The sequence below is a fragment of the Sturnus vulgaris genome, chromosome 2, assembly GCF_052056855.1.
Source record: "Sturnus vulgaris isolate bStuVul1 chromosome 2, bStuVul1.hap1, whole genome shotgun sequence".
Taxonomy (NCBI): domain Eukaryota; kingdom Metazoa; phylum Chordata; class Aves; order Passeriformes; family Sturnidae; genus Sturnus; species Sturnus vulgaris.
Window position 1 is genome coordinate 48,083,024 of NC_142244.1, and position 25,043 is coordinate 48,108,066.

Consider the following 25,043-nt stretch of genomic DNA (forward strand, 5'->3'; position numbering starts at 1 on the left):
GTCTGGCCAAACACTGCCCTCTAGCAGAATTCATTGTCTGCCCACACAATTTTGTTACACAAATTTATCTGCAACGAATTAGTTATTAGAGCACAGGGATATATTTGCATGATATGGAGGAAAAACAAAATTATCTTCTCTTTTTTTTTGCAACTCTCTTGTCCTCCAGACATAAATTATGGAGTCATTTTGAGGTTTTCAAGTAACTAGAGCATGTTCAGGGAATTCCTGAGAGGTGCAAGCTAAAATCAGGTAAATGGAACATAATCAGTTTCTCCAATTCAGAAAAGTAGATGCTTTAGCTTATAGAAAGCTTCAGAAATTGGATGACTTGAATGTATTTGAGAACTGCAAAACCTCCATGATCAACAGAGCGCTTGTGTTGGCAACCCCCTTCTTGTCGCACTGCAACAAGTGCAGAAAGCTTCCCATGGTTCAGGTATCTTTACGTTATTTTGTTCAGAAGCCCATTTTCCCTTCTTTAGCCTCCTTTTCCTCCATGACAGACTTTTTAGCTGAGCCAATTTGCTTCCTGATCCAGCTTTCCAGTTAGGTGTCTCTTAAAAGCTGTTTATATTTTAGCACGAGCAACTGTTTGATATTTTGTTAGTGAACAACTGTTTGTTAATACTTAACATCAAAAGCTATTAGCTACACAAACACTTGCTGGCCTTCAAAATATCCTTCCATATATCCTTTCTCTCCACATTACTCGTGGGGAAAGGTTGAGTGTTAAATGTAGTTTGCATTTGTTTGGAATTGTTTTTTTTTAAACGAGGTCATCACATCATGGATTTATATCAGTTTCACTTCAAATGTGGTGTGACATTTTCCAGCTTCCAGCCCTCTGGTTACAGCTGCCGCAGCCTTGCCTTTAATTTGCATGGGGGAGGGAGTGTTCACTGGAGTTGCTTCAAGGCTACACAAACTGTTGACAGAAGGCAGACATGAAATGCCTCACTGAACCAACTCCAGGCCCAATAAATGCAAACAATTCAAAGCTAGAACTATCTGGCAGCTGCAGCTGATTTGAGAAAAATTTTTCTTGTGCCAGGAAAATATTTTCCTTCAACAAGGTTGTCCCTGGAATATATTAGGAGCCACAAAACACAGAACAATATCCTCGGTAAAGAGATTATTTTCTTGTCTGTAATATCGCTTAAGGTAGCTTGGAAAATTCCTATCATTCAGGAAGGCTGAGGAAAGCCTGAGATGCTAGTCTGGGTGTACTTGCCAGTCATCACCTGAAGGTGTCTGTCTGAATAGATGAAGACCTACAGCTAGAGGTAAAACATGGAATTGCATGGGGGAACATGAATATGAAAGCAGCAGGAGGAAAAGGGAAAAAGGCTGTGATGTGCTCAGTAAGTCTAAATACCCATTAATCTTGCTGGGACGAGGGAACAGCCATAACTGCCTGGAGTAGGTAGTTTAAGAGGCTGTAGCACAAATGACCGTGCAGTCATAAATGCCCCTGGAAAAGGAGCTTGGTGCTGACACTTCACCACAGTCTGTTCAAACAGAAAGTCCATCCATGAGACACCCCCGGTAAAGTCAGTCACTACTTGACACTGATATTTTTATTCACAATCCCATTACAGATAAAGAGGGTTTTGCTGTCACATACTATTTCTTGAAGTTATCACACTGGCACAAAACAAAAATTCACGGATTTTAGTGACTACTAAAATACTACGGATTTTAGTGACTTGTACCCTTCTCAGAAACTGCTACGTCCTTGGAATCAAGTATGACAAAAATAGTTTACCTCTCATCACTGATGAAGGCTGTAAATGCCAGTAGTCAAGCTCTGCTTGGGCAGCTGCCTGCACCCCCCAGGCTTTTAAGAGGGAAGCTGGTGAAAAATGGCCTGCTGTGTTGACTGCATCTGCAGAGATTTTCATGTACCCTCAGTTCCATAACTATGCATCCTCAACAGTGCCTCTTTTCAAAGAGGTCTGATCTACATGTGAGAAGCAAGCAGTGATTTTCTTGGAAGTGAACTTCTTGGTACAACTTGTTGGAGTCAGTAAGTCAGGAGTCTCTCTGATTTCTTCAGATAGAAATCAGAGTGCAGGGATTGAATTAAAGTCTTTGAATGGAATGAGTAAGTGAATAGATGCAATGAATAAGTTAAGTAAATGGAGTAAGTTTTAAGTGCTTTTAGTAAGTAAAATGTCTTAGATGCCTGAGAAGTAGTACATGTTCTAGTGAAGTTTGAAAAGCATGCTAGTGTTTCCTTAGAGGCTCCAAGAACACAGCTTCAGACATAACAGTCAGAGTGAAGGGTATTGCTTACATTTTTCAGTTAGAACAAGATAGGCCATGAACGTAGTCTATACATAGTCTGGTGTGCTACAAAACTAGAATTCTAATAGGTTAAGACGTAGTGGTCCGAGTTTGTGTCTTAGCTACTTGGAAAGTTTCTATAAAAGAACGTGCATCAGGGAGAGCTGGTGCTCTATGCCATGTGCATTTTGCCATTGCATTTTGCCACTGCAGCTTTGCCATTGCTTTATGCCATTGCTTTGCTCTGCTTTGTTTTTGCTTTTGAGACTGATGTGCTTCTACAATAAATAACTTTATAGCAACTATTATCTGCTTCGCTTTTTACACAAAAAGAGAATAAGCCCGAGAGTGTGGGTGCACAAGAGGCACCTGGAGGTTCCCCAAAACCTCACATTGGTGCACTTTTATCTTTTGAAGAAATATCTGATGAAGTTAGCAAAGTTGACTTTTAGCTCTCCTATGGAGAGCCCAATAATACAAATTTACCAAAATGAAGTGAGCAAAGCAGCAAAATAGGTGAGGCTTTGATTTGAACAGCACATTCTAATTTAGGTGACTGACAGGGGAACAGCATCATCCCTTCTCACAATCATACCTGTCCCACCTGAAGCTTCTATGCAGTTAAAAACAAAGTTCCATGAGTTACTTTATTGTCTCCATCTGCTTAGTGCAAGACTGAGGTAATAAACCAGTTTAAAGTACAGATTAGTGCCAACAGCTATGCAGTTACCATTCTGGCTTGCTTTATATTCAAACTGGTCACGTAAAAGTGATGATGCAGCCTCCTGGAAAACAACTAAACCCAGCTGTATTTCACCTGTGGACAGTCATTTTCAGGGGAATTCTGGCTCAGCAGCAAGGATGGCATCTGGTTTGAAAGGCAAGGCTATATGGGCCCTGGGCTCACAGAGCAGAAAGGAGAGGCCGGTGCCTGTTCTCCCTGCAAGCACTTCCTCTGCTGCACTGCCCTCATTTTAGCAATACCTGTGACCAGTATGACAGAAACCGAGGTGTGTGAAAGAGCAAGAAAACTCTTACCATGGAACCCAGGAACACTACATGCAGGAAGGAAGCAGCAGATATAAAATGTGGGGAGGGAAAAGCCTTAGGAAGCAAACAGATCTCTTGGAAAATGGAGAGGAGAGCTACAGTGGCTTGGGTGGGTATTTATGAAACACTGTTGTGTCCAGCTCAGACAGCACCATTCTCTGAGCACTGAGAGAGAGTTATAATCCATCCATATTATTCCTGCTCAGCTGTTTACTCCACCAGAGGGGAAAATCTGCATCCAAACAGCAGAAACGTGAGTATTGTCACTGCCTTACAAGTTTAGTTATGTATATTCCTGCCACAAAATAAATTTAGTACTTGATTTTACATGATTCATTTTGTAGATGCAGCATTTCTGTTAACCTTTACACAGTATGACATATGAAAACAAGTGCTTGTGTTTTGTAGACTGTTTTTAGAGATTATAAAAGTGTCGAGTGCCTTGAAATTTACAAACTAACTTCCACCCAAAAATACTTCAGTAGTGTAATCCAAAGGTTAATAAAAACTGGCTTTAAAATTCCACTTATCAAAAATCTCTACTTACACATAGCAAAGTTTTTCCAATGTATCATCTATTTTGACTGAAATATAGTACAAACCTTGAATATAAAATCTAACATTTTTCTATTTGAAACAGTGGGAGTTTATCAATGATATTTTTCAGTAGCCATGTAAGATTCAATTATTTTTAAGATGCTTCTATTCTACTGCTCTGCTGCTGTCTGTGGAACAGGAGAAAAAGATAAAACCAGGCAACTGGAAAAAAACCATAACTATTCTTTTAACTATAAATTTGACATACCCATAGATCCTCTTTAGTTTGATATTGAAATTATTAAAAAGCAGACACTATATTTAATCAGACATTATGATTTAAGGGACATGTATGGGTCACATTACTACAGAAGTATCAAGTTCTTTGGCAATGATGATTCTGATGCCTGCAAGGCAAACACCCACGTGCTGTTATAAGCTAAAATCACTTCAAAGAGGTCACTGATATGTCCTCAAATGGTAAAAGCTACCAGTTAAAATGACACTCCAAGAGAGAAGTTCCCAGTATTCAGCACCTGCATTGCTTGGTCTGCATTTCCTAATATGAAACACAGTAACTGCAAATGCTTACTTGTTTAAAAGAGAGAGGCTATCACACTACGTTGATTCCAGCTATCCCAAAAAACAGTACTCAGAATATTTCAGCTCTGAAAAATGTGGTGCAACTGATAAAAGAAGCTTGACTGAAAAAGTTGCAGATTTCTAGATGATCTTAGGAGAATCAGTCCAGCCCAGAAGCATAGTTCACATAACATCGAAATTCATTGGCTAAATTTCGTGAGTGTTTTGGAATAAACTTGCACATCTTCACACCAAGATGCTTTGCTGCCTGTTCCTCCATGACTGCACCTGCAGCAAAAATAATTTGCATTCATTTAGAAAAAACAGTAACAGAATGTTTGAACTTTTTAAATAGACCCTCCCAAATGCATACCTAGAGAGCCCGTTTTTTTTAAGGAAGGCAGGCTTAAATCAACCTTCCTTAACAAGAGAATCTGTTGGGAAACTTCAAATAAATCTAGAAGAATTGAAGACATCCCAAAGAAATGAATGTCCAAGAAATTTCAGAAAAATAAGTAGAGGGTATCAGTGCCCTTTTTACAGAAAGCAAACTTGAACTTAGTCTTCTTACTACATTCCAAGGAAGTTAAATGGTAGGGAGCAATGAGAAATGCAAATAGATTAATCTACTCTTTCACTTATATAAATCACAGTGTGATTTTTGCAGCTACACACTGAGAAATCACTGCTTTGAGTAGCAAACTGAAGGACCACCTATCCATTCTAGGGAAAAACTTCTGAGAGCCAGAAGTTGTGTGTGTGACTGCCATGTGCACTTAAACCAAGGAGCAGGCCTTCTATGGCCCCATTATTTTAATTTTTCTTTATTTTGCCAGCTTGGTTGCCTTCTCTCAAATTGTACATATAGAGGAGTTTTGTCCTTTGCTTTTTGGAAAGGTTTCCTGGATGTCTTCAGATAACAATGCAGTTTAAGAAAAGCCATGACTTGGGTAGACACACATCACTTCTCAAAACAGCAAGTGCATATTCCTAAAGAAGGACCCACGAGCACAGCTATCTAGTTATCTGGTTTCTGCTTTTATCTCTGTTTTTTAATTCCTTCTCCTGTATTTCAGTGCCTAAGACATAAACAGTAACTTGCACCTATGTTTGCTATTCCCAGATTTCAATCACTGCAATTATAGAGAGTGGCTCTTCTACAAGAAAAATGGTATTTCTGGAATTTTGCTGGATAAATTCAGTAAAATTCATAATGCCATAGTGTCCTGGGGTGACTTTGTCATGTTGAATTGTATCCCCATTTGTCTGTTTAGCCCAGAAATAAGTTTTGTACCTTTAAGGCTGGATTTGAGAGTGAAGGAGGGGGGAGGAGAAGCGGTGGAATGCCTGAGGCGGTTGTTTTCAAAACACAGAGACAGGAGTTCCATCCTCTCGTCCTCCTGGACTGTGTCACCGTGGTGGACAGCAGAGAGAGCTCTCCTTTGCTTTTTGTTAGTTTCTGACTAACTGAAGCAGAGAAGTTCTACGGAAAGTTGTTCTCTTTCCCTTTTCCTGGAATTATTTTAACCTGCTCTGGACTGGGGACCCGGGGCAGCACCCGGAGCTCGCACCTGCGGCCACCGGGGCCTGGCCTGGGCAGCGCCATTTTCCAGCGCTGGAGGGACTGAGAACAGACTGAGCCGAGCTACCCCCACAGGAGAGAGACTTTCTGAATTGGTCATCTCTTCACAGCACTGAGAGGTTTTGTTGTTCGGTATTAGGGTTTCTTTTTTGTGCTGGGCAGTGCTGTGCCTGTTGAATAAACAGATTTTTTCCACTTCTCTCTGAGGAAATTTCTTCCTGAACCAGCTGGGGAAGGGGCTGCTCAGGTTTGCTTCCTGAGGAGGGGCCCTTTGGGAGTTTTCTCCCAAGTTTGCCCTAAACCAGGACACATAGGAAGAAAGTACTGACTTGAACTATTAAAACCAACTTGCCTTCTGTTTAAAATAAAGGTTGAACTCCAGTACTTAAAAGCTTAGGATACATATTCCTCCTTAAATTGCTGACAACTCAGCATTATTGAGTTAGTATTTGTCTTATGTAAGTTTGTCATTAGAATGAGAAAAAAAGGTACTTAGGGGGACCTAATATTTTTATTAGTTATACCTGTGCAAAGCAGAATCTTTCCTTTTGTTAGATATTTGATGGTCTCTGCAGTCTTTTGAAGACATTCCTCAGACAGATAGGGTGGATCTGCTATTACAATGTCAAAACTGTGTGGCAGGAGATTTTCAGGTAAGTCCAAAGGGTGGTTGTAATCATAGAAGATAAATTCTTCTCCGTACACAGAAAACCTTCTGTCATACTCCAGTATACACACTGAAAAATCTTCACCATCCTGCTCTTTCAGTTTCTGGTACACACTTGGTGCACTAATACATGCTATCCTGAAAAAAAACGCAATAATTTAAAATTGTAATTTTACAAGGCAAACAACAGCAACAAAACTCTACAGCAGTCCTCAGAGAGGCTTTGGGAAAACATTTTAAACATTAGTCCCAAAAATGTAAAGTATTCTTCCTTCATTCTAAATATTAGTTACTACAGTAACAAAGTCTTAAGTATGAAAGTCATTACATGTTCAACCCCATGCTACATAAAGATCTTAAGCTTAACTACAGAGAAAGTCTTGTTTCAGAAAAGGAAGTACAGTCAAAAACTGAAAAATTACTGTTTATAGAAGTAGGAAGAAAACCAAGTTTTTTCCATCTGTTCTACAGAAACATTATATAAAAACTAAGAAAATAATTACAAGTCAATAATATGCACTGAAGCACTTTGTATTTCTCAAAAAATTAAAAAGATTCATAGTAAACTTTTACAGGGCACAGGCCTACAACATTCAGTGGAATGATAAACAGGAAGATCAGTATAAACTATTAACTAAATTACATCAAAGTAGTTCTTCTGCAGTATCTCAGTTGAACAAAACTGAAGTACAAGTAATGAACTAAACTGCATGCTCTTGTCTACATAGCAGAAACGAAGTATTTGCAGAAAAGACATGTTAAATCTACAATACAATTATTAAAACCTACCTGCCACCTTTTCCAGCTGCCAGGACTGCTTCCTTAGCCAGGCACGATGCAGTTTCATCACTGTACCAAAACTGGCTCAGTTGCTGAGAAAGATAATGCATAATTACAAACATCAAATCTTCTGGCTGTGCTATGAAGAGTTATGTGTGATGAGCTGTAACTGAAGAAAACTTCAGTTCACAAACTGTAAAGCTGGAATAGTGACTGTTTTCCAATCAATCCTTCTACTTCTGTAATCTAGTGATATGCAGCAGGTACCTTACACCCTGTGTTTCCAAAGCATGAACTGCAGTATCAGGAAAACCAAGTAATCCAAACCACTGACAAGGCATTTCAAAGCCACTGTGCAGATGCACATTACTTATGTGCTCTTAAATTGAGTTACCTCAGCAGAAGAGGAAAAAAGACCTTGAAAATGACAGCATTGGAAGAAAGAAAAGGATAAAAACACTAAATCAGAATGGATCACAAAAAGGAAGACAAAAAACCCTACCAAGAGACAAATCGGAAATCAGTCTATCACGAATAAAAACAAGCAGCAAAACAGCCATCCACAAAATAAACACACACAAAAAAAAAGATGTGAAAGGAAAGATCACTTGGTTTTGTTACACTGTGTTTGTCTCAGACTCAGGGAAGAGTCTTTACTACTATCACATGCCAGACTGGAGTTAAAATTTCCAGGAGGGACAGATGCTTCTGTTAGCAGATTTATTCCCTCTCCATGTACTTTCAGTTTGCACCCCCTCAAGCACATGTGGAGCAAACAACTATAACCAGATTTAATACTAAAGCAAATCTCCCTACAGTGTTGCCATCTATTAATAGGAACATCTTGAGTGTTCCCCTCTTTAATTTCATTTTATTATTCAGCCACAAAAGAAACTCAGTCAGGGCTACTCCTCTATCTGTGCTTCACTGAAATTTATAGTTTCTTACCCAGTCTTCTTCTATTGAGCCAATGGAATATTGATTAAACCCCTGGGAGGTCTTCATGCCCTCTCTCTGCTGCTGTTCCAAATAGAACTCCTGGAGGGCAGCCAATGTATGGGATGAAAGCTGGGGAATGTCATCATCATCGTCCATTTTCTTAGATGTCAACAAGAAAAAAGAAATTAATTAAATTAACCCTTTTCAATGGTGAATGTTTTTTATAACAGCATAATCTTGTGAGGTAAAACAAGTTCCACCAAGAATGCAGCCAACTAGGAAAACGTCCTAACAAAAGAAAACTTATTGCCTCTACTTCAATGCTCTTAAATCAGTGACAGGCCAATTGGAAATAACAAGTCTCCACAGAGAATTCAGGAAGAGCAACAACACTGTTCCCTTTCTATACAACACGGATTTGGTTTGTGTTCTTACAGGGAAGTTGACATTACAGTTCTTGGTTTCCTGTGGATCTGGAAAATCCTATAGAAATTATTCCCTTCCTTCCTAGAAATAATGATAGTTATTGGTCATTCCTCCCCATGTTCAAAAGGCACACAATTTTGATTCCAAATGAAGTAAACCATCATTCTAGCTCAGCATCACCTGGTCTTAACTTCCATGCCATAAAAAGATTCCTCTAAATGCCACAAACCTACAAGATTAAAAAAAAAGGCAGTCAGGAAGCTGCAAAAAGACACGGTATGTACCAATGGAAAAGTACAAACATTTTCAGAAAGCTCCTGAAGTGGGTTCTGCCAGGCAGCATCCCTGAGCCCAGGCAGTGCAGCAGCGTCTCCCAGGGAACGGTGCCACCTCGTGGAACAGAGGTGCTGGAAAGGACTCAGCACGTGAAAAGTACTGGAGAAAACCGAGAAAGATTCTTCTCTCAAGAAACCCATTTTCCCTGCATCCAGCCTAAGAACCACCACACGAGCAATGCCTTTAACATTGCCTGGAGACAGGGATACGCCTGCATTATGCAGAAGTCACCGAGAACCACCGGCCACCTGAACAGTTAGTGAACATTTTGAGTAATTTCAAGTGGAGCTGCTCATGGTTTTTCTTCTCCGCATTCCCTGTATTACAAGGAGAGTTCCAGAACTGGCAGTCTCCTCCCCTTCCACCCTTCCTTCTGCTCTAGCAGAGCTTTCAAGATGACGTTTCCTAAAACAGCTTCTTCCTGCTTGCTGGGAAAATGGTACCTTACCATGGCACTGTGAGATAACTCTGCCATTCCTCTGACACAGTACACACCTAAGGAAAGCTCTTATCTGCAAAACCTGGCCTTTCCAGAGTATCATTTATTGACTTGCTGGCTGCTCAGGCCAGGCTGGACAAACAGGGAATTGTTCACAGCCAAAAGACCCATCTACAGCATTAGCCTCATGCAAGAGAATTCTAGAGTCAAGCTACCTGGTAAAACCAAAATCATTACTTTTCCCCTAGTTTTTCATTGAACAAAACACAAATGCTTCAAGAATATTTACATTATTAAATTGTGTATTATTTAAAGTATTTATTATGGAAATGACTGTATGTCCAGACAGGTAACAGAGTTTCTAGCCACAATGCTCTAACAATACACAACACTATGACCCATTTTAGGTCCTATACAACAATTTATTTTTGATAGGACATGGTAGAAATTTACAATCACTCCTTAACTCACAAACATTATTTTTATTACCCGACTGATATATACAGTAACCTAGTTTGCTATTACCCCCTAAGCAAGAATACATCTATGCTTTGACACTAAGAAACTGAAACAGGTGCAAAGATCCAGTTTTTAAGTCAAAAGTTGAAATTTTTTTATTTTCTGTTCAGTGAGCCCATACTGGCATTTGCAAGGACTAAATCCATGCCTGTGAAATGAAACCTTCACAGATAAAGTTGCTGATGAAGAATTTGCCATTGTTTCAGAAGATGAAAAGGCATACTGCCATAGACATCTTTTATCTATTGATAGTTTTTTAGCTGATTTTTTTATAGCCTTCCTTTTGGTTTGTAAATTAAAGCCTTAGGAACCAAGAAGTAATTAACTGTGAGGTTTTGCAAGGAGAAGTAACTCAGAACATATGGTAGAAATATTATGCACACCTATATATAACAAATGCCTCCAAAATTCAATATATTTTCCTGAATGCATATACTGACTCAGGTTATTAGCATGAAGATATTCTCATGCCTAAGAACTACATCAGAAAACTCTTAAAGTGAGTTTATGTGTACAAGACTTGTAAATTCCTTCAAGGGAGAAAGTTCTACTGTTTGAAATCCCTTCATTATCCCTTCCAGAAAGTTCACTGCTCTCAAGTCCAGAAGAAACCCTGGAAGTTCTGCAGGAGGATGGGAAAAAGCACAGAAACCCACAGCGTCACTGGCACTTGGGAATCTTTACACTCTTAATTCCCAAGGCCCCTGAGCTGACCAGTCCCTGCTTGCCCCAGGCCCTGGGTCCCTCCACATGCAGGCCATGCCCTGTCCAGATGCGCTCTGAAAGCCACATATGGGGAAATGAGACCTCCAAGAACAGCTCAAGAACACTGCATAAGGTTTAGAAAAGTAATACTCGTGGTGAAGTCAAAGTTCACCTAAAGGAAAACACTAGAAAAGGAGGTAAGCTCCCTCAGATAGAATGGAACAGGAACAGGCAGGGCTGTGTTCATAGGGTAAAATGGCAAATTTGAATGCCATTGGTCCATAAAGGGCCAGATTTATCCATAAAACAGGAAAAATGAGGTGACGAATGACACCATGTGGCCTGCAGTGCAGCAGGTAGGATGAAAGGGGTAGAGGTCCCTGCAGACTCCTTAGTCCCTTCCCCTGTGCACAGCTCAATCTCTCTCTTATTAGCTGATACACTGTTCACACAAATGTCATCACTGCAGAGTGAATGCTCTCCAAAAAACCCCCCAAAATAAATTAAGAGAGATAATAGCAGCACAGGAGACTCGAAGGCCTTGTCCACACAAGGATGTTGTAGGAACAATAGCTTCTGGTGGTCATGTATGAAAAGTCTATTTTTATATAGCCAAATTCTAAAACAGAGGGAAAAAATACTCAAAGTTAGAAGAAACACTATGGAAAAAATAACAGTCTTTGGTCCCCAGTACATTTATTTCACCTGTAGTTATGACCATGTGGAGAACAGGTGATAAGAAAACAGTAGAAAAGACGGCTAAAAGACCATGGAAGAGAAATACAACTGGAAAGCCATGCTGTTCATCGTTGGGAAGGAGGAAGACGACAGTGTTAGCCCTTTAGATCTTTTACCAAGAATATAAAAAGCACATGTGCAACTTCAGAAAAGGTCTTATTCTAAGAGTAACCTTGATCAAAAGACAAAGAGCACGAAATTGAGTTAAATCTAGTTGTCTGTGTTTTTTCCAAGCTGCCCAAGTCAGTCTTTGAGACAAGCATCCATGGCGTTTATAGCACACACCGAGAAAAACTGGCCAGTGGTGTGCAGCCGCAATGAAAACCACCTGGAAGGGGCTGCAACCACCTGCCTGAAGGTAGAGAAATCTTGGTCTGACAGACTGGAAAGCTACTAAATGTTTGGATTTGTGCCCTCATACCTCAAAAGCCGGAATTTCACAATGCGCCTAAGTGACACAGAAAGTTCATAGAAGGGAAGCTCTCAGAGGATTACCAAATACGCACAAACTGCACTGGATCAGCAGAGTAAAGTCAGGAGGCCTGGTGGCTAGCTACTTCAAGCAAAGGGAAATATGATGTGTGCCAGCTCCATTCCCATCCTTTTCAGTAAGCACGGAGGGCACGGGACCGACCGCCGGTCCTCCCTACGCGTGGCTGACGGGAACGGGCGGTTCCCGGAAAAGGCCCTTCCTGCTGTCCCCTCCGCCGTGCATCGCTTGGAGGGCACCCTGCAGCCACAGAACTCCCGGGGCGACCCAGGCCGGCCCGACCGCGCCTCGGCCGCCATCGCCGGCGGGGCGCAGCGGGGTCGGGCGGTGAGGGGGCGATGAGGGGGACGCTGAAGGGGAGGTGAGGGGGCAATGAGGAGGGCGATAATGGCGCTCCCTCGGCAGGGACGCCGCGGCCCTCACGGCGGGCACCGGCGGACGCGCGCGAATGGCCCGTGCTACGCGCGCGCCCCTCGCGCCACTCACCGCCCGCCGGCTCCCTCCGCGCACGCGCAGCTCGCCACAGGCCCCGCCCCCGCGCCGCGCGCGCCGCGCCGGGCGGGACCCGCGCGCCCCCTGCTGGTCGCGGAACGGGGGCGGGGCCAGGCGGAGCTCCCAGCCCCGGGCGGGAGAGCTTTGGGCCGGTGCCGCCAGCGGGAATTCCGTAGGCGCTGGGATGGCTGACAGGTACAGGAGTCTGAGCTGGGGGGCGAGACAGCCACGGGCACCCAGCGTGTCAGGCCAGGAGAGCACGGGCAGCCGTGGAGTTCGATGCAAGTGTGCAGAAGCCGCGAGCTTCGGCCTTGCGCCGCAGCCCAGCGCCCCAAACTGGTTTTCTACATCTGGGTCTGCTGCCCAGGCTTTCCACTTGTGTTCAAGCTCGCTTTCTTACATACAAACAGAAGTCGAGCCCATTCTTAGATGGTTTCAAAAGATAGCAAGTTTTAAAATACCTTCCTCGTTTAACTTCATAAAATCATAGAATGGTTTTGGTTAGAAAGGACCTTAAAGACCATCTAGTTTCAACCCCACTGCCATGGGCAGGAACACTTTCCGCTATCCAGCCCCATCCGATCTGATTTGAACGCTTTCAGGGATGATCCACAGCTTCTCTGGGCACCCTGTTCCAGTGCCTGCACCACTATCACTTCAAAGAATTCCTTCCCAGTATCTCATCTAAACAGACTTGCTTTCAGTTTGAAGCCATTCCTCCGTGTGAAAAGTTTATCTCCATAATTTTTGTAGGCTCCCTTCAGGTACTGGAGGACCACAATTAGATCACCCCAAATCCTTTTCCAGGCGGAATAATCCCAATTCTCTTAAGCTTTTCTCATGTGAGAAGTATTCCCTGCCTCTAAGCATCCTGGTATTCTTCCCTGGGACTTGCTCCAATGGGGTAATGTCCTTGTGCTGGGGACCCCAGAGCTGGAAGCAGTATATCTCACTGCCCAGTGAAATACTAAACTAATGAAAAAATATTTTTGCAGCACAGTTTACATAAGCAGCAGATAGTCAAATTTTCTTGCCACCACAGGATATGGGGATATGCCAAATTTCCTTCAGATCTCCACATTTTTTAACCTCCCTCATGTGGAAACAAGGCTTTTCATGACAGTAGAGAACTGTGGACATTTTCATTTGGTTTAAAAGACTTCTTTGCAGTCTGGATCTCACATTACCCACTTTGTCTTTTAAAGTTCTTGCCAAAATAAGCCTTCATCCCATCACCGAAGACTGTCACATATGGAGGGCATCCATATCTATTCATGCTAGCACCACTGCTGTAATTTAAAACAAACCAACAAACCTTTTTTCCCTGCATTGTGGAAAGTGACAATTGTCTTGATACTGATACCTGCATAGCATTACCTGAGTGCAGCAAGAAATGTGGTTTAGGTATTACAGTGAAGTGACACTTGAGTAATTTTCCTATTTCATGCATGTTTGTAAGGCATTTTACATGAAAAACATTCTGCACAGGGCTGATAATGAAAGTAGAAATGAGACTGGGATGACACATGCTCTCAGTCCAGATTTCCCAGAGCACCAGACTGCCCCTTGGCAAGCAATTCCTCCACACCAGAAAGGTTAGACAGATCACGTAAGGGCACATGGCTGTGTGGGAGCTTGGGGGTGGGCAGGGTGACATTATTTAGGTTATGATATCAGATACTACTTGGCAGCAAACACAGCTCAAGCCTTGCTTGAATCCTGTTACAAGACAGTTCTAGAAGCAAAGCTCCAAAGGAGCTCAAGTGACCCTGTAGGAAGGAAAAAAAAACAGGTTATCTCTTGCTCCAATTTCTTTGGGATGCCAGGACAAATGAAACACAAACAGAGGAATACCTGTAAAGTGCACCCTGAAAGAATTTATTAATAATTGGATTTTATTGTTCCTTAATATGTTTTCCACAGGTATTTCCAGTTAAGCTATCTCCCCTGTCCTTTCACTGACAGACCGATGTCACACAGCACTGATACTGGTGTCCTGATGTCATAGATCACTGCCTCTTCACTAATGCATGTGCTAGATCAGAAACAGTGTTTGAAAACACAGTTCTATCCTGGAAAGCAATAGCAACTTGTTACTCACAAGGCTTTTCTGTTTTGGGGTTTGAGTTTTTATTTTTATTCTGTTGTATTTTTTCTCTACTAATGAAATTATAGTTTTGTTCTCACTGTTGCACAAACCATAGCCATATGAAAAAGTATAATCAGCTTTAATTAATATGAAAATAGATTATCAAATTCTAATTGTAGAATTTTTCCTGTTGCCATTAAGTCTAAAAATTTATATTAATTTTTTTTTTTCCAAAAACACCAAACAAACAACCCTCCACATGTTTAGGGCTGGCAAACCCACTGCACATTGATTTGGAACACAACGTTTTACAACCATACAAGGATTACTTCTAGTTAATGACAACATAATCCTACTTCTGATGATAGAAAATAGTGAAGTGGAAATACTCTACTTGGAAAACAACCTGCAACACCTCCTCTTGGTAAGCAAAGTTTGCTGCACTTTTACTTTCACTCCCAAGCTGTTCCCCCTGCAAATGGAGAATCAAATGTGTGTTGGAGCCCTGTGGGGTACCTGTGTGCACCACAGCTTCCCAAGATCTTGTAGCACAATGGGAGGTCTTAAAAGCTTGTAGTCACTCCATGATTTCAAGTACAGAAGTAAGGTTTCATCTTTAAGTAGTTCATGGAGTCCTAACTCTTTATGGAGAGAGAAATCTTAGAAACATGACAGTGTTACAGGATCTCCGTGACTTCTTTCTATTTTGCCAGGCTTTGTGCATCCCTTGGAAGTGATTCAGGATCCACAGAGAGCTTTCAGACAGAAAAATGCCCTATGTAAGTGACCACTAGTCACTTAATACCACCTAGTGGTATTGACATTTTAAACAGACTTTACAAGTATTTGAAAAAAACCCAAACCCACTCAAGCCTTCATTAGAATTACCAGTATGTATACCAGTATCGATCTTCATATCCCCATAGATTTTACTATGGCTTCTGACTTACACAGTTCTCTCAAAAAATGTCCCTAGATACATGGTAATATCCAACCTTCATGGCATTTTCTAGCTCCAAAGCCTTGTCATGATTGTTTTTGCTTTTTCCCTCCAAAAGATGTAATCACTCTGTCATCACAAGAAGCAGGAAGGAAAATATATAAAATATATTTAGCAAAACCAGTAAAATTAAAGTGGAACAGAAAATGCAGTCAAGTAGCAAACATGTACAGCAGCAGATTTTACAGTTTTTACTACACATACCTCTGCACTTATTTCACACACACTCTTCAAGGAGAAGGAAGAAAATAGAAATCAGATAGTGTTACGAAAGAAAACATTCCTTTTCCTGAACGGTAAATGGGGTTTATAACTGCTTTCTGCTTTTGAAACGCCAATTCAGACTATAAATATACCTCTAAGAAAAATAAGAGAAGGACACCCTTTTCTGTGTCCCTAAAGCAAAATTACTGTCCTCCTTTTACAGACTATACTGGTATCTTAAATAGTTACACTTGCAGGATCTAAACATTATCTGGCCATCTGAAGGGATGCAGGTAACAAACATTTTAACCAAGATACAAAACAAGTATCCAATTTTTCCAGCTTTCCTGAGGCTGAGTGAATTGTTTAAATACATGTGCGCTTATCAAAATCCATGTTACAGTACATTTCAACAGTAGTTTGTTAAGAAATCATGAAAGTGCATAACAGCCTAAAAGCAGGCAAAAAGTACTTCAGAAGAACAGTCTTTCCTTAAAGTGGCAGAAGAATATAAGCCTTCCCCAAAGTAGTGTTGATCTTGTGTGAGGACATCAGTGATCTTCCTAGAGATTCCACAGTGTGGTGGTGGGCTTTTGGCTTTGGGGTTTGGTTTTTTTTGTGAGTTACAACAATCATTTCAATGAACAAAAGACCATTGGTAGTACTGGTGCGGTTCCAAAACTAAAGCAAATGTCCTGACAGCTTATTAAACCAAGTTACCAGTGAGGCCTTCAAACCAATACTTGTGTTGGAGTCTAGCAATGACTTTCATTCAGGGAGCACCAAACACAGACGGGAAGCAGTCTGAATATGCCACAAATCTAAACGGCAGCATCCAAAACAATAAGTTAAAGCAAATCAATCATATTTGTCTTTACAACCATTGACAGTAAGCCAGACAGAGAGAGGAAGAAAAAGGTAAGCACATCACACCCACAGCTTTGCGTTACTCTAACTTGTAAAGGCAACAGCGTGTCAGGAAAATCAAATCCAATACCATCTAACAGATGTTAAAGTGAAAACAGCTGTTCCATAAGATTCAAATATAGACAGCAGAAAAACTAGTAATGAATTATGTATCTGTCACAGTGGGTAGCTTATTTGTTCTCTTTGGATATGTTGATTTGTCTGGAATGTTTTGCAAAATAAAGAGGAATTAATTATTTAATTAAAAGAACTTACACTGATAGTATCACATTTCATTCCAAAACAGTACTCTCCCTTTCCCCCAACAAACTCGTTGGTAAAATGGCAGGTTTTTATTAATCCCTTTCAAGATGTCATGGGTTAAAGGTGACAGAGTAACACTTGCATCTTGTAGATTGATCTATTTTTCTTTTTCCGGATAAGATTGCAAAGCTATCACTTTCTTCTCCTCCTCCTTCCCTCTTCTAGTTCATTTACAACCTGCTCCTTGGTTGGCTGTCCAGACAATTCCACTTGGACGGTTGTGTTTTCCTACTTTTCTGCTTGTAAGATATGGCAAATCACTGAAGGAAAAAATCCACCACCAACTCCACCCCTCACAAACTGAAGCCAATATAATTTTCAAAAAGGCAAAAATTATGGGGTTTATGTATACTTAGACAAACAAGTTTGAATAAAGGCTTTGTACCCAAATCATTCAAGTTTATTCCAGAACTCATATTTTAAGGTAAAGCAGAATAGTTCCATTTTCTACATGAAAGGCTCTTGGATACGCTGCTGTTAGTCTTACCAATTGCTTTCAGGAATTTCCTCAAAATTACGTTAAATGTTTGTCCTTCCCCAAAATATTCACTGAACTAAACCATGCTAATATAAATATATAACTGCATAATCTTACTTTTGAAACCAGTAAAATTCTAGTGATACATACAGCCAAGATATATAGCAAGCTGTCACCACCATAGTTGTTGCGTAGTTTTACTTTCAGGATTTGTGAAGCTTTTTTTTTTTTTTTCCTTTTCTAAATGATGTGAGTGCATGGAAACAAGAGGGGAACAACAGAAAATAGCTTATCTAGTAGTTTATCTAAATGAAATTGTATTATAGCACATTAGGAACTGCTGCCTGTAACTGAGCTTTCCTGATATCCATGGAGTAACATCCTGTTAGATGTTCTTTAGGAACACAGGAACAGATTATGAGCTTGGAGAACATTTCTGTGCCAGATACCATCATAAAAACTGTTTAGATTAAATACACACACACACACAAATTAAAGACACAGAAATCAGTATTCCTTCTGAGTAGACAAATGCCACCAATAACAGTGACCTGAAAAGTCACTGTTAAAACTTCTTTCAGAAGATGGGAGAAAAGACTAATCCGATTATTTATATATTCACAGTCATTTCTGGTAATTGCAGTCCAGTGTGAGATACTGCTGTTGCATCCCTAATCACACTTTTTTCTGTGGATGGACAAACTTATACCTTAAGTGCTGACTTAAACTAAAGTTACTCCACCAACTTTTAACCTAATTACTAGGCAGTCACTGTAGCCAAAGAGCAAAAGGTGTAGCCTACGGTTTCATAATGTTGCTATTTATGTTTCCACTGTAAGGATGTATAACAAATGTTTTTCAGGGATTCAACACAGGTGAGATTTTAGAAAAATATTAAACAAGAATACACACAAATGACACATGGCCAAAACAAAATAAAAAAGTCTTTAGTGGAAAACAATTTTATCCTCTTCCTGCTTATAGATCTTAAAATACACAAAGTAATCATTTAAAAATTGAAAATTCAGTCATGATAAGGCTTGATTACACAGCCATTTCCCATATCTTATTGCAATAAACTGTGAAATACTTCTATGCAACTTCATATCTTCAACTGTACAGATAAAACAATACTTAAAATCAACTAGCACTTCAATCCCTGTGTTTTTAATATATAAACTCAACACAGTATTGAATGACACATTTAAAATATTTACACACTTGACCAACAGCAGTACTAGCATTTATTGCCTTAAAACTGCATGTTCACTGCATGGAGGTTTCTTATTTTGCACAAAGAGAAAAAATAATAAAGGTCTTTTTTTTTGTTGTTTCCTAATTAAAAACTCCAGAATGGTTTAATGGGAGATTGAAATGCGTGGTGAATGCTATTAGAGAGGTTTTTATCAATTTCAAGTATCAAGCTGTAACAGACTGGAAAATTACATGGGTAGTAGTATCTTCCTCTTCAGTTTGGAAGGGCGTTCCAAATCTGCTTAAGAACAGCTTAAAAGGACAGGAAAAGCAGGACAGAGAATGGGAAGAAACGAAAAAGCAGAATCAATTTTAATTCACTGAAGAGAAAGCCAGAAGTATCTTACTTCTGTTTCTAGGGCCCCAAGAAATCTCATACTGAAAAGAGAGTTTTAGAAGATAGCTGAGAATTTGAAGCTTTACAGTAAAACACACTTCATTATTTGCTTCATGATCAGTGCTAGAAAACATTAATCTCATTTACTGGAAACAGAGCACAATCTAATCAAATGCAAATTTATGGGAGCAGGGCTGGCTCTTTAAATTTTAATTGTTATCAATTAAATCAATTGTTACTAGGCTTTGGTTATACTTAGTGACTGGAACAGACATGGGAGAAATGAGTGGTGTTTGTTCCTTACAGAAAAATGTAAAAAAACCAAAAGTAAACCAAACAAAAAACCCTACCACCACAAGCAGCACTTGTCAGAAGCAGAGGCACCAAAGCCTGAATGACCTCTATCTGTCCTCTCCCTTTGTAGATCAGAACTGAGGCACACTGGTGGGGAATCTTACCTTATTTAAGAAGCTGCCATTTCAATTGGCTGTAATTGAAATAATGACAATTTACAGCAAGCATTACTGTACTGCAGTAGATCAGTCCTCAGAATACTGCACCACTGCTGCCTCTACTGGGCTTTACAATTATGAAAATCTTCTGTTTTCATTACAGTAAATCTTACACCTCACAAAACTAAAATTAAAGTATATAATATTTACATAGCATCTCAGATCCTCAATGGATTTTATAGGCATAAGCTAATCCTCACAACATCCCTGTGAGGTAGGTAGGTGTTAATGCAATTTTAACAACAACACAGTTCTAGTGACTTGCCAATGGCCACAGAGGATCCTGTGGAAAAACATTACAAAATTAGAGGAGCCTGGCTCCTACTCCTGCGCTTATATTCATCAAGCTACTTCCATTAAAAACAACACCCCTCCTTATGTAATTATTTAACCAAACCCAAAATTACTTTGAAGTGTTTTACAAGCAAAATGCTGCAAATTTGTATTTTTAAATAGTTTTACAGATCACAAATTAGAACTTGCTTTCCCTTTTAAAGAACTAGGTTTTAAATGGACAACTGACTGCTCTGAGCAAGCTTATTTTCTAGAACTACATGGCTTAGATATAAAGGGATTTGCCCAGGTAAACACTGGTGCTTTAATGAGTTCTACTCACTGTGACAGTGATGACTCCAATTCAAACCCCTCTCTTTCAACTAGTAGGATTTGGACATGCTGAGAAAATAAGTTTCTCATTCCTGAGGAAAAAAGGTGAGCCCTTTACCTTTAAATAGTGAAACACAAACCTCTGGGCAAAAAGTAGCAGATTCTGGCAGTAATTCAGTGAGGCTAATTAAGGCATAAATGCACATGCAAGTGGAAGTTTCATGCATCCAGTCCACTTCTCCCTGTCCCTATGTATCTGTGCTTTCAACAAGGTCTCGAATTTTATGATTGAACTCGAAGGCCATGCTTGTCAGTGTTGAAAACTGTGGGTTGAACAAAATTATTATGCCAGCATTAGAACTATTACAATGGGGAAGGAGCTAGCAAAATGGAAAAGAAGATAAACTCAGAATGAAAATACTGGTCCAATAATCTGTTTCAGCAATAAAAGTCTAGACAAATGTATTTGTTACAATTATATCATGCAGCATTTATAACTCTGTTTGAATTGCCTTTTTTCTTCCTTCAAAAAACAGGTGCATTTTTAGAACCATTATTCACTTTCCATGGTGAATGGAAAAATCAATGCAATGATGCTATAAAACTTTCAGAACACTTATGTGGAATCAGGTTTCAGTGCTCACTACAAACAGTCCAAGTCTTTCCTGTGGACCTCAGTGTGCTTTCACACCCCAATTTACAGCAATGGATGTGTAGAAGATCACAGAAGATTCTTTTTTTCTATTTTTTTTGGTAGGGATACAGAAGTAAAATAGCTCAGGTAGAAGCAGTCACCAAGCCAGCAGCAGTATGAATGAACAGGACTTATTTCCATAAGCCTTTGCAACCATTTTCATGGATGTCACTAAGCAGAGACATCTTAGCATTGCTCTAAAAGAAACATAAAATGGCATGGAAAGATCCCTGTTGAATATATGAGAATGAAAGGAAAATTTAAAAAACAGGAAAGTGTACTATCAAGCAGGAAGTTACAAAAAAACCCAAATCCTTACTAGGACAGTTTTCCTTTAACATAGAATATTATTTTTAAATGAAGGGCAAAGGAAGTTTTTAAACCACTTTTAAAACTAATGTTTGAAAGTGGGAGTTCATAATTTAGCTAAAGTCTTGATACTTAAAAATGCTGTGTCTTTGCTTGTTACAACACAATGGGCCTAGCAAGAAAAATGAGTATGCACATTACTTTGCCCAGAATACAAACTCAGTTTGTGCTCCTGTTCATCACAATATGCAAGAAGATTTCAAAACTTTAAAGTTAATATTTTTAAATAATGAGCCAGCTTTAGGATTAACAAAACAATAGTGACACAGCTAGTTATAAAAGAAAGGATGACTGAGTCTATCAGTTACTCAGTCAGACCCAAAACATGGAATATTTGCTGTGATCTCTTTGAAGACTTCAGTCTAGACACCTGACATTGAGCACATCATAACAAACTAGCAGCTCCTACTGCTGCTGATGTTCCCAGGCTTCATGGCCCTTTATCTGAAAAAAAGAGGTATCAGAACTTCTGCCCCATCCAATGTACAAACTCAGAAAAACTCCAGAAGCAGTTTCAAAAACAGCAAACCCCAATTTAAAAATAAAAACTCAGCCATCACAACAGTTTGAAACAGAATGATCTGCCAGGATCATTGTATTTTGTGCAAGTGCACAATCAAGAAATCCTTTAAAGAAAAGCACTAGAGTTTCAGGAAAAAATTGAGAGCAATACCCCTGTTCTAAAATACTATGCAAGTTATCTTAGAAATAAAATACTATCTGGGAAGGTACACTATTATCTAAGACATTTTATGGTCACTTTGTAATGTGTAAATCTGCCCTTGCCCAGTTTTCACATTAATTAAGAAAGTATAATAAAGAGATGGCATTTTTGGCCTTGCGAATCCATGCTTGAGACACGAATGGATTTAACTTTAAAAAAGCAAAAAAAATAAAGCCTTAGATCACTTATAGCACAGTATTAGAGATTTGTGTCTGTTGTGAGATTCTGGCTATTGACTAATTTTGAGATGAATAGCTGAAGAATGGCACAGAATTGCAAACACGAAGCTATACATTGCCATAGAAAGGTGTATACCAGACTTTTTATATAAATTGTAAAAACACATGGGAAATATTTAACAGCATAATCTAGCAGAGTTCTTAAACAGAAGGGCCCATTTCTGCCTCTGTGTATTTCCACAAAAATAATTCTACTAGACATGCAGCATTTGTGTTTGCTTCAGTTTCCTCTGGCTCATGACAGGAGACAAAGCAGGCCTTGCTTTCATATTCATGTGCTGCTCTCCCTTATTGGTTCTATATACTCAGGGCACTTCTGCTATGATAACAGCTAAAGTGCTGATATAAAAAACCAAGCCAGAGCAGCTGGGAGAGCTCTGCAGAAGTGGGACTAGATTCAGCAAAAACAAAAATTTCCTACAGCACAGACTTCCCAATTACACTTCCCCACTGGAGTCAAACAGAAATGCTTGAGTAAAAGGGTTTGATGCCCCTGTGCTAGCATAATTGTTTTACTAATGCCCCAACTTTACAAAGTTTGCCAGTAATTCACACCTTTCGGGTTGTTATTGCTTAAGCAAACAGTTCAGTGTAGAAATACATTGCAGTTGCATGCAACCCAGGTGAGAATCAAAACAGATACTGAAAGTAAAACTACACATGAACCTTGCTTTAGACACTCATTCCAAAACAACACGTCAACATGAATGGCTGCAATAGGTACACAGCAGCTCAGTGCCAACATCCTAAACCAACTCTCAAGAGTCAAATCTTGCCTTAAATTTCTTACCTAAAGTATATGAGCTTTTTTTTTTTTCTTTTAAATTAAGGCAATGAAATGGCTACAGTTCCTAAAGTTCATTTTAGGGGAACAAAAATATACACCTTTTTTTTTCTCTGAACTTTAGGCAGCACAACATAATGTAAAAACCTGTATTGCATTAAACCTGCAATGTCAGGTTGATGTAGAAAAACAGAACTAAACACAAGTTAAAATACCATTTGGTTTTTCTTCCTCATTGGAACACAAACTCAAAACTTTAAGAGAGGAAAAATAAAGCTTAAAATCAGCTAAACTGTTTAGAGCTTTATATGTATCTGCATCACACTCTAACATGATTTTGGGTAGAAAAGAATCTGTATGTTTATATGACCACTCATATTTTAAACTAGTACAGGGGGAAAGGCACTGCATTTATTTCACTGTGCCCATATCTGTTTGCGCATAAATTGAAAAAAATTCAATTCAGGTTTTCTGTTCATTCTCTTCCACACCCAAGTATGACAGATTGCAGCTAACACATAATAGCAGAAGCTGATTCAAAGTTGACCTCTCCTATCCCATGGTGTTATGTTCAAACTTCCAGGCTCTCTAGAATCTGAGATGGCTGCAAAGAACCCAGAGACAGGTACAAGATTTAGTCAGCATTCAGCATTTCTCAGTGCATTTTGCAGAAAGGGTCTAAATTAGGCATAGAGTTTTGTTGTTTATTTTACACAGAGAAGTCCACCAACATTTGCCATAAATTCTTCTAAACTCTTTAAGAAGGCCATCTTCTGCTTACGGTCCAGTGTAGGAGGAGTGCTGCTTGCAGTAAGCTTGTTGAAGGCATCTGCTAACCGCTGGTAAATTACTGGATCTTGTTGAGTTGATAGCAATGTTTCAACTAACTCTGAATATTCAGCCTGTTAAACATTAAAAAAAAAAAAAAAAAAAAAAAGAGATACAATATATACAACTTCTCTCAGGACAAGATTCAGAATAAAGGCTGTGACAGAAAACCATCATCACCTCTTCATCTGTCCTCACAGCCTTTCACCTACCTCTAAACCAGTTAAAATCCTTCATCCAGGCTGGGTATTTTAGTAGGGCTAAAGAGGTCTTCAAAGCAAGGTACAATGCTTTGCAGTGCAGAGTAAGATGATAATCTTAAGGCTAAGGGCCTTCTGGCTCCTCCTTAGCATAGGCTTATTCCTGCAAACTGGACTGTTTTTTCTTGATGCCCATCCTATATTCCATACCAATTATCTCCTTCCACAGGTTCTCCATTTTCTAGGGTTTCTTCACTGGGACAGAGAGCTTAGATTCCTAAGAGTTTCCTACTTACTCTCATGGTTATTTAGACAGAAGCAGAAGACAAAGAAACATGTCAAACGTGACTAGAAGGATACTGCCAAGGGGCACACATCTGAAGCAAGTCCAAAGAGACTGAACTCTGGGAGCACAGATGAAGAACACAGGAGTCAGAATAGCAGTTTTCTTCATTCTACCCATGAGGGCGGACACAAGAATTTGCACCTGTGGATGGTATCACAGGGTCTTTTTCTCTTACATGTTCAAAAGTACCTCTTTGAGAGATAAGGGCTGCTAAAAAGAGAGAGGATCCATAGGACAAAGTGGCTTAGCATTGTCTTTGCCAAAGGCTTGCCAACCCAGAAGGAAGGGCTTTAAAGGGCATGTTGAGGGATGGTGGTAACAACTGGTAGGTAAGTAAAGAGACAGAGTATTAAGAATGCAAAGAAGTGTGATGGGTTTAAAGTGCTCCTCAGAAAGGATGAAAAGGGCTGAAAAGAAGATCAACCTGAAATGTCTGTGTAGAAGTGTGTTCAGCTTTGGAAACAGAAGGAGCTAGAGCTCCATGTACGGGTTCAGAACTGCAACATTACTGCAGGCACTGATATGTGGTGGGATAGGTGGCATGACTGGACTGTTCCAAGGGACAGGTGGAAGCTTGT

General features: G+C 39.8%; 2 protein-coding genes across 4 annotated transcripts in view; both read right to left on the bottom strand.

Annotated features, from left to right (window-relative positions):
- Positions 1 to 1,549: 1,549 nt before the first annotated feature.
- On the bottom strand, positions 1,550 to 12,638 carry EEF1AKMT1 (EEF1A lysine methyltransferase 1). Of its 3 annotated transcripts, none has more exons than XM_014877635.2 (5): positions 12,566 to 12,638; positions 8,436 to 8,585; positions 7,497 to 7,579; positions 6,565 to 6,845; positions 1,550 to 4,746 (listed from the first exon to the last, which is right to left on the bottom strand). In XM_014877635.2, exons 2-5 carry the CDS (start codon positions 8,580 to 8,582, stop codon positions 4,619 to 4,621), a joined length of 639 nt encoding a protein of 212 aa, XP_014733121.1. In that variant the 5' UTR covers positions 8,583 to 8,585; positions 12,566 to 12,638; the 3' UTR covers positions 1,550 to 4,618. The 3 variants fall into 3 exon arrangements, with proteins under 3 accessions (XP_014733121.1, XP_088015607.1, XP_088015608.1); XM_088159481.1 differs by lacking the exon at positions 12,566 to 12,638 and adding an exon at positions 9,033 to 9,077; XM_088159482.1 differs by lacking the exon at positions 12,566 to 12,638 and having other exon boundaries at positions 7,497 to 7,656; positions 8,436 to 8,576.
- A 3,109-nt stretch (positions 12,639 to 15,747) lies between these two features.
- Positions 15,748 to 25,043, bottom strand: part of XPO4 (exportin 4) — an 80,918-nt gene continuing 71,622 nt past the window's right edge. The window contains exon 23 of the mRNA XM_014877632.2: positions 15,748 to 23,993. Within this exon, the coding sequence (XP_014733118.2) occupies positions 23,796 to 23,993 (198 nt within the window). The 3' untranslated portion in view covers positions 15,748 to 23,795. The remainder of the gene's footprint in view (positions 23,994 to 25,043) is intronic.

Coding starts and splice junctions, on each gene's coding strand:
- EEF1AKMT1 (XM_014877635.2), bottom strand. CDS start 8,582: ATGGACGATGATGATGACATTCCCCAGCTTTCATCCCATACATTGGCT. Junction 7,580..8,435: donor GCTCAATAGAAGAAGACTGG/GTAAGAAACTAT, acceptor TATCTTTCTCAG/CAACTGAGCCAGTTTTGGTA. Junction 6,846..7,496: donor GCAGCTGGAAAAGGTGGCAG/GTAGGTTTTAAT, acceptor GTTTTTTTTCAG/GATAGCATGTATTAGTGCAC.